The 11,374-nt window shown below is 64.1% G+C and overlaps 2 protein-coding genes across 2 annotated transcripts; one reads left to right on the forward strand and one right to left on the reverse strand.

Annotated features, from left to right (window-relative positions):
• Positions 1-3: 3 nt before the first annotated feature.
• Positions 4-2,189, reverse strand: CHLRE_14g616589v5 (uncharacterized protein). Its single transcript, XM_043070097.1, has 4 exons — positions 2,099-2,189; positions 1,795-1,983; positions 946-1,680; positions 4-740 (listed from the first exon to the last, which is right to left on the reverse strand). The coding sequence occupies exons 3-4, from the start codon at positions 1,522-1,524 to the stop codon at positions 567-569; spliced, it is 753 nt and encodes a 250-aa protein (XP_042916770.1). The 5' UTR covers positions 1,525-1,680; positions 1,795-1,983; positions 2,099-2,189; the 3' UTR covers positions 4-566.
• A 92-nt stretch (positions 2,190-2,281) lies between these two features.
• Positions 2,282-11,372, forward strand: CHLRE_14g616600v5 (uncharacterized protein). Its single transcript, XM_043070098.1, has 21 exons — positions 2,282-2,983; positions 3,233-3,351; positions 3,466-3,684; positions 3,912-4,265; positions 4,805-4,852; positions 5,096-5,178; positions 5,456-5,549; positions 5,780-5,842; positions 6,140-6,274; positions 6,541-6,579; positions 6,757-6,879; positions 7,131-7,253; positions 7,461-7,554; positions 7,692-7,798; positions 8,119-8,223; positions 8,416-8,528; positions 8,751-8,850; positions 9,254-9,422; positions 9,572-9,756; positions 9,950-10,126; positions 10,539-11,372. Exons 1-21 carry the CDS (start codon positions 2,440-2,442, stop codon positions 10,692-10,694), a joined length of 3,150 nt encoding a protein of 1,049 aa, XP_042916771.1. The 5' UTR covers positions 2,282-2,439; the 3' UTR covers positions 10,695-11,372.
• The last annotated feature ends 2 nt before the right edge of the window (positions 11,373-11,374 follow it).

The following is an 11,374-nucleotide window of genomic DNA, read 5'->3' on the forward strand; positions in this document are numbered from 1 at the left end:
GTTGATTGTATAATATTACAATAGAGCCTGTGCGTTTGTAATCGAGTGTTTCATATTCAGGAAATGCGCACGTCCTGCATACATGTGCGCCGAATCGGGGCCCGGTGCGGTGACAAGGTATGATTGCCTGACCGCAAGAAAGCGGCGACGTAGCCTAAGCGTGCAACGTACAGTATGCGAACTAAGGGTGTGCTTGCCGAGCTAGCCAGGTATGTGATTCAGCGCGCGCAAGCCGGAAAACCCTTGTCAAACAAGGACAACCACGGAGGACAACTCGAAGTGAGGTTGAACATACACACATTCAAAATTCGTCCACACATCAACGAGCGGCATTAGCATTAGTATTAGCTGTCAGGTTTGAACCATGGGGCAACCACCGAAACGACGCTTGCGGACCCCGTGCTTCGTTTCAGTCAGCCACTATGGCTGCGACAGGCGCTCGACACGGCGCCAAATGTCCATCCAGCGTCACCTGCCACGCGCCGATTTTCTTCCATTCCCTCCAACACGCCTCCTTCAACACAGAGAAACCGCCGCCGTCGCTGTGCCGCACCTGACCGAAACGGTCAAGAACGTGCAGCGGCCATGGCTTGCGGTGTCCTTGCCCCCCGCGCCGCCAGCACCGCGTCTGCAGCCGTCACAAGTCGCTCATCCATGTACGGCTGAAGCTTTAGCATATACACGTACGAATACAGCTCCTGCTCTGTCGTGCTCAGCTGTATGGAGGTGGCGATGCGGGCCTGTAAGAAAGGGGGGAATGTGTGACACGGTAACCGGCCGACACATCGCGCTAGGCCCTGTGCTGGCCTAGGAGCACGGTAAGCCCAACGGGGCTGGGTTAGAATGGCCATGCTGCAGATATGAACTTAACCATGGAAGCAGCCAGGTGCGCTCGTGATCGCGGTGGTCGAATGAGTACTACGCTTTAAATTACTAAGCCCTCACCAGCATCTCCGACTCCTTGGTCGCGCACCCGCACAGCGCGCACATCAGGATGACCATGTCCGCTGCCGATTCCTCACGCGCCGCCCCTGCTGTCCCTGCCCCTGCTGCTGGTGCAAGGGGGGACCTTGCTGTCTTGGCCGCTGGCGCTACGCTCGCAACTGCTGCTGTGGCAGGCGTGAGCGCTGATGCATCGCGGTTGGCCGCTGGGGCAGGCGTCACCGGGTCGCCACCGCCTGGCATGGGCAGTGGGGCTTCACTGGCGCCGCCGCCAGAGTGGCTGCTATTGGCGTGCGCCGCAGCTAGCTCACCTTCTGTAATGGCTAGCTGCTCCGTCGCGGCTGGGAGGTCCAACTCCACATCCACGTCGTACACACCGGGGCTGGGCTCGCCATCCAGCCACTCCCATCCGGCACCGCTGCTGGCAACTGGGTCCGCGCCGCCATCAATCCCAACAATGGCGCGCAGCTTAGGGGCCGCCTGATGCGCGCCGCCGCCCGTCGCTGCGTCCGCAGCGCCTGCAGCTGCCAGTTCACTAGGCGCCTGCAGTGCGGCAATGGCTTGGCGATGCAGCCGCTGCATCTGCGCCAGCAGCCGCTGCGACTTGGAGGCAGCATTTTGCAGTATCACGTAATTGTCCTGGCACTCCGACGCCGGAGAGGCGGCGGAAGGGTTGGAGGGCACTGGCGATGGTGCACAGCAGTCCGCAGCCGCCGCCCGCAGCGTCAGGCGCGGCGCCTGCGTGGTACCAATGTTTATACCATTATGGCGGTTCGGCAGCAGGTGCACACTTGGGACAATATGTTCACTGTAACATGACCCACACGTAGCAAGTGCGGACTAGCAACTCACCACGCAGGCAAGTGCGTCTGCTGCCGCTGATCCCGCGTGTTGGCTGCCTGGCCGCGGTCGGACTTCTGGGGCCGACGGTACGGCACTTAGGGACCGTGAGCCGGCTGGGCGTTCAGGTTGCAGACACGGCAGGTCATCATGCAAGCTTTGCACCACCGAGTGAGCCACCTGCTGGTTGAGTATGAGCTCCTGCGGGGGCGATGGGAGTCAGAAGAAAGGGCCCGGCAAGCGGGGGCGACACTGCATCGCGCAGCGCTATCATCGACAGCCTTCATGCATCTATTACCCCACAGAACCACTGCACCTTGAGCACGCTGCAGAATTGGCCGAACGCAGCTTGCACCTGCGACAGCTGCACGTCCATCGCTGCTGCTCAGCCCCCACCTCCCAGAATCAAGATGTCCTTTGTATGGAATACTGAGTTATTTAGTTTGCATACAGCTTGTGACTCATTCGCTCATTGTTAGCAAGAGTCTGCATCCCATCCCAATTCCCCTCGCAGCTGGACCCAGATCTCCCTACAAACAAGTGCCACCGTTGTGCTCCGGCTTTGACTGCATAGCGAATACTGACCTACATTTGCAGCTCTCGCCTACGCGATCAGCCCCTCGCTTTTCGTGATTTTAGTTTAAGTATAGTACCAGGATGCAGCATTCAGCGAACGCAGTGCGCGTGGGCGTGGGCTCGCAGCAGCGTGGACTGCTTCCGGTTCTCGTCGCGCTGAACCCACAAGCTGGCGCCCCGATCGCCGCGCCGTTATGCCCTTTGTCACGCCAAGCGAGTTCTTATCAGCGCGCTGGGCGCAAGGGTTCACTGACCTCCAACGATGCTGCTGCTGGTCGTGTCGTTGCGCGTGCTGCGGGGCCCTCGTCCACGGCTGCGACGTCGGGGCTTGGACTCTTTCCGGCCGGTATGCAGACGGCGCGCGTGCAGCTGCCCGCGGTCGTTCTGCAGCTGGAGGCGTCGAAGGTGCTGGCGGATGGCGCGGCGCTTGACACGCTGAGCCAGGCACTGCAGGGTGGCTGCAACATGGTTGTTTTGTGGGACAGCAACGCAAACGCAGCAGCCATGTACGACGCGGCACTGCGTGTCCAGGAGGCACTGCGTGCCCGTGCGCCGCTGCTGCTGGTTGACCGCACCGACATCGCGCTGGCCATCGGCGCGCAGGGCGTGCTGCTCACGGACCAGGGTAAGAGCATACCGGTGCTGGCGAAGGAGCGAGTCACCCGATGGTGGTGTGGGTGGAGTGCTTTGGGTATATAGGGTGGCTGGTCTGGACAGCAGTTTGCACACGGGGGGGGCGCGGCATGCGGGTGGTACAAGCGGCCTGCAGGCGTCAAACGACCGGCATGGCGCATGCACTGAGCCGCAACCTGCAGCGCTCTGGCGCTAAACGCCTCGCGCCTTCCAAATGTGGTGATAAACATGCTTGTCGCAGGCGTGCCCACTGTGGTTGCCAAGCGCATGATGCCTCAGGCGTTGGTGGGGCGGGTGGTGGGCGACGAGGGCGCGGCGGCTGCGGCAGCGGCGGACGGAGCCAGCCTGGTTCTGGTGGAGGTGAGACAAGAGCCGTATGGATGCAAGCAAGGTGGGGAAGGGGGTTGGTGCACACTGCACAGAGGCCGACGAGTCAGCGGTGCCACTTGCACCGACGGTGCCTACCCGATGCAGGGCGCCGGCGGAGCCGTGCCGGCCGCCTCGATGCTGACCGGCGCCAAGACCGGGCAGCGCTCCGGCAACGCCATCCCGGTGCTGATGAGCGTGCGGGCGGCCAGCGGCGCGGCGGGCGAGGCGGCGGGCGAGGCCCTGGCGGCGGCTGACGTGGACGGCGTGGCGACGTCTGTGGAGGCGCTGCCGGCGGTGGCGCGCGCGTGCTTTGACCTTGCGGAGGTAGGGGTTGTGGTGCGAGGGGATGGACGGGTATGTGGTGCGTGAAGCCTGATTTACGGGACAGGGTCAGGCGAAGTGAGGTGGGGTGCAGGCCGCGTGGTAGGGATCGAGCAGCATCGACTCCGCAGGCAGGGCGCAACTGTGGCACGGCTCGCGGCATCTGCACGAATTGCGAGGAGCTGTGCTCCCTCGGATGGCAGCGATTAACCCTCTTGCTCCGGCCGCAGAACGCCACCGCGGAGGACTATGCTCAGGCCATCCTGACGCGCCTCAACGTGAAGGCCGCGACGGCTGACGCCGCAGCCAAGCGCAAACAGGGCCAGTCCGCCAAGCCGGCGGCCGCCGCGGCCGCGTCCGCGCCCGCGGCCGCCGCGCCGGAGGCGCCGGCGGCCACGCCGCCGAAGGCGGCCGGCGGCAGCGCCGCTGCCGCGGCGCCGGCGGCTGCGCCGCCAATGCCCACTGTGAAGCGGCCTGGCGGCGCCGCCAGCCGGCCTCTGCGGCGGCTGATGGACCCGGAGCGCGAGTCGCTGCTGAGCGAGGAGAAGGCCAAGCTGACGGAGGTGCTGGCGTTCCTTGAGGAGGTGGGCGCCTGGAGGAGTGCGGGGGAGGGTGCGGGTGTGGAGAGGGTGTGGAGGTTGGATTTCGGATGTGGGTGCAGGGTGCGGCACGCGGGGGAGTAGGCGTTGATGGAGAAGGGAGTGATTTAATCATGGTGGGGGGGGGCTAGTGACGAGTGGCGCAAGCTGGATGGGTAGGCGCTGGGGCGTGGGAGCGCGGCCAGCACGGCGGGAACCTTGTTCTGGTGGGGGACACCGAGAGCAGGCGCGCCGGTTGCTGGGGCTGGGCATGGCGTGCGACGGCGTACCGTACGTGCAGGGAGGCGCCTACAGCCCTGCTGGGGATGAGGGCGAGCGCCGGCGCATATGCACGCCACATCGCTGAGACCCCATGTTGCACATGCGGCATACGGAGCGGCGTCTTGCGATGAACGCGATACGCACTGACCCGACGCCTGACCAGCTCGACCAGCCGGACGAGGCGTACCAGCGCAGCCGTAACTCATTTTCTGGCTCCGGCTCGCTGTCATTGATGTTGGTCCCCACTCGCCCCTGCGCCGCAGGTGCTGCCGGGGGTGAACGAGCTGGGGCTGCTGCGCGATGCACTCAAGGTGCGTTTGAGGCAAAGGAAGAAAGGCGGAGGGCTCTTGCTGAGCGTGGGGCGGCGACGGCATCGCAGCGGAGCTAATGGGCTCTGCCGTGGGGCTTTCCCCCCGTGGGGCTTTCCCCCCGTGGGGCTTTCCCCCAATAGGGCTCTTCGTGCCGCCCGCGCCTTAGACACTCACTATGGTGGGGTGCACAATTGGCTCTGCAACCATCCTCACCACAGCAGCACCTACCGTGTGTGTTCACAGGCCCTGGATGAGCCGTTCTTGGTGGCGGTGGTGGGCGAGTTCAACAGCGGCAAGAGCTCCGTCATCAACGCCCTGCTGGGCAGGTGCGGGCGGGGCCGGGGGCGAGGGATGCGCACGCGGGTGCGCTACTGTGCTTGCAGGCACCGCGCGCCGGGGATGGCACGTGCGCGCACCTTAGAAACGCCACCACTTGACCTCCGTACCGTACCTGTCTAGTTGCTCTGCGGTTTGCATCTAGCTAGGCGGCGGCACCCAATCCGTACGTCCGGCCCCTCCTGCTGCCCCCGCCCCCCAAGTCGCACTTCACACCGGTGATTTAAGCACTCCGGTCTCCATGAAACGCTACCCACCTCCCCCCAGGCGCTACCTGGCTGAGGGCATCCTGCCGACCACCAACGAGATCTCCATCCTCAAGTACTCGGACACTGCGCCCGCCACCTCCAACCCCTCGCAGGTGAGCTATAGCTATAGCTGGGGCGGGTAGCAAGCCCTGGGGCAGGTGTCGAATGCAGGAGGATGTGTTTTAGGCCCTTGGGTGCTTGCTCCTGGTAGCAATTAGCGGCCCCGGCGCGCCCCTGTTTATTCCTTTTAACCAGCTGCGATTCTGGCGCGTTGCACCGCCTTGGATGGGTTGGAGTGAAGTGTGAACAAGCTGCCAACGCTTCCACGCCCGCTTTGCCACAGGTGCAGTTGGTGCAGCAGTCGGATGGCCTCTACGTTCGGTACCTGCCAGCTAAGCTGCTGCAGGTGCGGCGGACGGCGTTGCTTGACACAGCGCAAGGCGGGCAAGGATGCCGGTGATGCACACACAGCTGGGGCAGGGGCGTGTGTGGGGCGTGCACGGCATGAGCGGTCCCGAAACCTGAACGGCTGCAGCAACACTCATTCAGATAGGCAGACTTCCCGGATTCGGAACGGCAAGCGGCATGGGCGGCAGCGATACCGTCTGTCCAGTATGCGCAGACGCTTTTCATTGCTTAGCAGCAAACCGGGCTTAACCAAACCTCGACACCCACCTGACTGCCCACTCGCACATTCGCTCAGGACCTGAACATTGTGGACACGCCCGGCACCAACGTGATCCTGGAGCGCCAGCAGCGGCTCACGGAGGAGTACGTGCCGCGGGCCGACCTGGTGCTGTTCGTCATGAGCGCCGACAGGCCCTTCAGCGAGAGCGAGGTGCGAGAGCGAGGTTGTTAGCAGGGGGCTTGGCGGCCCCATCGTCCGATTGGTGCCAGATGGCTAGTCTAAAGAAGCGCAGGTCGGGTGCTGTACGTGGTGTGTGCGCCGCAACAGCTCAATGGGCACAGAATGGGCATGGGATGGTTGGCGTGCGGTAGAATGTGGGCCCGCACACGTGCCATGCACGGTGTCTTTCCGTTTCTGTGCCTAACACATGCCACGCCAGATCACACCTGACATGAATCACATGTTCGCGCGCGCAGGTCCGCTTCCTGGAGTACATCCGGCAGTGGCAGAAGAAGGTGCGCGCAGGAATGGAGCCGAGGGAAGGGACGAAGCCACCTATGGAAGCCACCCCAGTCACACAATCCCTCCCCAGGGACGCCAAGTTCCTACATGGCATGGTGCCTTCCACTTTATTCCGGCTGCTCCGCTGTAGACTTGCGTCTTTCCCTTTGACCGTCCTCCTTTTCCGCCAGGTTGTGTTTGTGGTGAACAAGTCGGACATCCTGGAATCCAGCGACGAGGTGGATGCCGTCAAGGAGTTCGTGGCCGCCAACGCACAACGCATCCTGCGGCTGGACCGGCCCAGCGTCATCGCGGTGAGAGCTCGGGCCGCCTGCCTGGGGTTCGTCGCGGCCGCCGCGCCCTTCCAGTCGCTGCTCGGGCTGATTGCGCACCGAAGTCTCCACATTTATTTCATTTCTGCCTCGGGTTGGAATCTCCAGACCTATTTGTGCCAGCATCCCGGGCTCCTGGTTTACTGTTCCTGGCTTTGTTTGTGAATCTGAGACCCAAAGTCCGTGCCCGCCTCCCGGCCTTTTTCGGCCCCTGCCCTCCCCGCACGCTTCAGGTGTCGTCGCGCTCCGCGCTGCGCGCCAAGCTGACTGCCTCCAACCTGCCCATCACCGCGTCCTTCGACTCCGACCTGCCCTCCGCCTCGCCCACCGCGCCGCTGTCCAACGTGGACCCGGAGGTGAGGCGGGGTTGCGGGGGTTGAGGGGAGGGGCGTTGGGGCTGTGTGCGCGGAGGGGGTGTTAGCCGTTCATGTAAAGAACGGAATGATTGAATCAAAAGTATGAAGTGCTGACGTCGTGCGGGGGGGCTGCCGATGTGGCATATATGATAGCGCTGCCACATTCTTATGAGCGCCCTGCACTTCATTGCACCAAAACACACGCAGGCCATGGAGGCCGCGCTGTCCAACAGCCGCGACTGGGCGGTGTCCAACTTCAGCGAGCTTGAGCGAAACGTGTCCAACTTCCTGGTCGGCAAGGGTGAGAGAGGGAGTTCTCATGCTTGTAGGCATTAGTGCCGGTAAAGGCGAACGGTGTAACGACGAACGGCGTAAAGGCTCCGGAGCCGCACAGGCGAACGGGTATGGTAAGGACACCCACTGTCACGGCTTGCACAGGCGCGGGCGGCGGCGAGGGCGTGCGGCTCAAGCTGCAGACGCCGCTGTTTGTGGCGGATGCGCTGCTGGGCGCGGCGGGGCGGCAGCTGGAGACGGACCTGGCGGCGGTGAGCAGCGGGATGGGGGCTTGCAAAGATGGTGCAGAGGACTGTAGCGAAGTAGAAGGGGTGCGGCGGAAAGGGGGAGCGGTGGGAAGGTGGCGCGTGTGTGGGAGGGGGGTCGTATGGGGCCCGTAGCTTGAGCTGGGTTCATGAACTGCATAGTGGTTGCGCCGCGGCCGCACGTAGCGCGGGCAGCCCTTCGCCATATGCCATTCCATCCGCAACGTCACCTTCGCTAGTCACAGTCGCCGTCCGCGTGTTCACTCTCGCTGATGCCCGTCCCGCCTCGCACGCTGCGTGTGTCCGCGCACGCTGATGCACGACAGGCTCGCGCCGAGCTGGAGGGCGTGCAGCTGGTGGGTCGCCAATTGGGCCGCTTCCGAGCGGAGATGGAGAAGGACGCGGCGGCGCAGCGGGCGGCACTGCAGCCGGTGGGTGGCGCAGCCGCTGGTGGGGTCACTGCAACGGGAGTTCTCAAGGGGGGAGGGCTCTGTCTCAGGAGTCAGGAGGACGGCTTGTATGTAGTGATAGGAGGAGGAATGCAAGTGTACGTGGGCAGTCCATAGCAACGGATGGAAAGTGCGTCGCGCTGACAGCAGCACGCACGTGCCCGCTCCCAACAGGTTCTGGCCGAGGTGTTGGCCCGCGCTGAGAAGTTTGTGGACAGCACTGTGCAGCTGAGCAACGCGCCGCTGCTCGTCTCCATCGCGGCCGGCAACAAGGAGTACCCGTTCAGGTGCGCACGGCTTCGGGGCGCGACCCGCGCCCCCATGTACGGCAGCCCTGGGTGACGGCTGGAACCAACGCTTTGGCGAACGGCCAGCTGGGCTACCAGTATCCATTGGGAAAGACGGGTATGCATTCCATGCTCGGTACCCCGCGAAACCCCATTCCGGCCCCTGCCGCGACGGCACCGCGCCGCTGCCTCGTCACACACGCACGCATTCTTCATGTGTAGGGCCGCCTTTGAGAAGGAGGTGGTGGGCGGCGGCTTTGATGCGCTGCGCTCCGCAGTGGCTGAGCACGGCTCCTGGCTCAGGGCCAACTGCGCCAACCAGGTGTGGGGCGGCGCAGGGCAGGGCGGGGCGGTGTGGGCCTGGGGGCGGCGCGAGTGAAGGGGGCAGGGCTGAGGGCGGCGCGGGGTGGGCGGCAAAGGTCAGGTGAGGTTGGGTCAGGGCGGGCGGCACGTGTTGAGTTGGATTTGGTGGCTGGCACTGCGAGCTTGGGGGCGGCGCGAGTCTGTGGGTAGCGCTGGGGGCGGCGCGCGGATGGGCCGGGGCTGGTTGCCGGACAGGCAGAGCTGGGGCGGTCAGAAGCTTGAGGCTGGGGGCTGGGGCTAGGGCTGGTGCGCTATTTGGATAGGCGGGCGTGCGCAATGGCCAACGCGTTTGTTTGCGTTTGAATCATGACGTCTTACCAACGTGCTGGCCTGCGTCCCGAACCCACCAATGCACAACGCAGAGGGACTACTACGCCCAGTTCGCGGCCTCCCGCGCCGCCGCCGCGGGCCTGCCCGACCTGGCCACCGCCGCTGTGGCCGCCACCTCCTCGTCCGCATCCGAAGCAGGCAGCAAGTCGGCACCCGCTGCCTCCTCCTCCTCTGCGCCCCCGCAGACGGAGCTGAGCGGAGGTGAGGCAAAGGATTGCTAGCAATTCTGCAGCAACGTACAGAATCTACGTCCTGCGCCCCCAAAAACCTTGCGCCGCAACCCCGTCCTGCCTGCACCCTGCACTGTGCCGAGCCGCCTTCACGCCTGTGCCCCGCGCCTGCCCACGCAGACCGCGCCGCCAGCGGCGCCGACGCCTCCAGCAGCACCTCCGCCTCCAGCCCCGCGCTCCGGGCCGTTGGCGACTTCAACCTGCGCGCCATCTCCACCCTGCTGGACACCGAGCTGCAGCAGGCCATGGCCACCACCGCCGGCACAGCGGTCGGCGCGCCGGTCTTCGGCCTGTTCGCGATGCAGGTGCGGCGCTCGCTCGCTCGCGTGTGGTCATGCCGGAGCAGTGTGTGTTGTGTCGTGCATGCTGTGGCGTGGGTAGGGAGAGGGGTCAATGTCTGGGCACTGGGCGGGCGCCAACACGCTCAGCGCCACCGTAGCGCCTCAAGCGCACGCGTTTCCAACACTCGCCTGCTTGTGTCTTCCTCACGCTCGTCAGATTGTGGGCAACACGCTGGAGGACCTGCTACTGGCGGCGCTGGCGGGCGGCGTGAGCTACGTGTCGCTGCTCAACCTGCCGCTGCGGCGCGCCGATCTCAAGGGCAAAATCGGGCGGGTGGCGGGCAACTTCGTGAGCGACGTGCAGGCCAAGATGGAGCAGGAGGTGGCGGACGAGGTGAGGGGTGAGGGGCGCGACAGGGCACAGCATGGCCACAGCAGGGGTAGTATAGGACGGCATGGGATCAAGACGGCGCCACCACACAAGGTATACCGTACCTTTACGCAATCACCGCGCACCCCCCTGAAAATTTCATGTATTTTCGCACCGCGCACCCCGAACCTTTTAATTATTTTATGCACGCTGGCCCAGAAAGGTCAATCCTGGATACTCGCTGCAAGCCACGTTGCCGCTGCAATTGCAAATGCCAACTTTACGCCAGCTGCCGGGCCTGACCTGTCGTTCTGGCCGCCAGCCCAATCCTACTCTCCAGAGAACCACAGACCACAGTCAGATCTCTCGCGTCCCCATGCTCACATGACTGAATCCCAAACTCAAATCACTGAACCCGCTACCAATCCGCCCGCAGGTCAAGGCCACCGTCGCGGCTGTGGGCGAGTTGATGGCGCCGCTGGAGCAGACCTATGGGGCGGAGGTGGCGCGGCTAGAGGCGCGCAAGTCGGACCTGGTGGCATTCGGGGAGGCGCTGCAGGAGCTGCAGCGGCGGACCGCCAACCTGGAGTAACTAGCTGTAGAGTATGACTGGGAGCAACGGGATACCAAGTTGTTGCGAGGGAGGCGGTTTGGTATGGGGCACGGTGATAGCCGTGGCTTCGCATTCGCTCCAATGGATGGATTGGTGGGCAATGCATAGGAGTAGGGCAGTGTAGTATGCAGCTGCCATGTCAGGGTTGGGTAGGCATGAGAGCGCTTGCGTGGGGTCACATGGAGGGTGGAATTGCAGGCGGTAAGCTGACAGGTATGGAAGCCGCAGCGGCATTCGGGAGTCAGCTGCAATGGTAATTCGAAACCCCAGCAGTGCAGTTTTGTAGTTGAGCAAGCCATCTTGAGTTTTTGGTTACATTGCGTGTCGGAGATGTGAATACTGCCTATAGTAGTGACACGGAAAAAGAGTATAACGAGCAGGTAGGTGGCAGTTGTACGCGCAGCCGGCTGGGAAGCTGCGTGCCAGGGCTGGACGTGCATGGGGAGCATGGTAGTCGACGCGACTTAAGTAGCTGCGCGAGTGGGAGCGGGTAGTTGCGCGGGCGGACGGCAGGGAAGCTGCGACGGGCGGGGGCCTGCAGTCGAGCGCGCGTGGCTGGCTGTCGGCGCGCGCGGAGCGGCTGGGAGCGCACAGTTGCGTGCGGCGCCGGCTGGTAAAAGATGCGTGCCACGCTGGCTGGTGTAAGGCTCAGAGGGAAA

Source organism: Chlamydomonas reinhardtii, chromosome 14, assembly GCF_000002595.2.
Source record: "Chlamydomonas reinhardtii strain CC-503 cw92 mt+ chromosome 14, whole genome shotgun sequence".
Taxonomy (NCBI): Eukaryota; Viridiplantae; Chlorophyta; class Chlorophyceae; order Chlamydomonadales; family Chlamydomonadaceae; genus Chlamydomonas; species Chlamydomonas reinhardtii.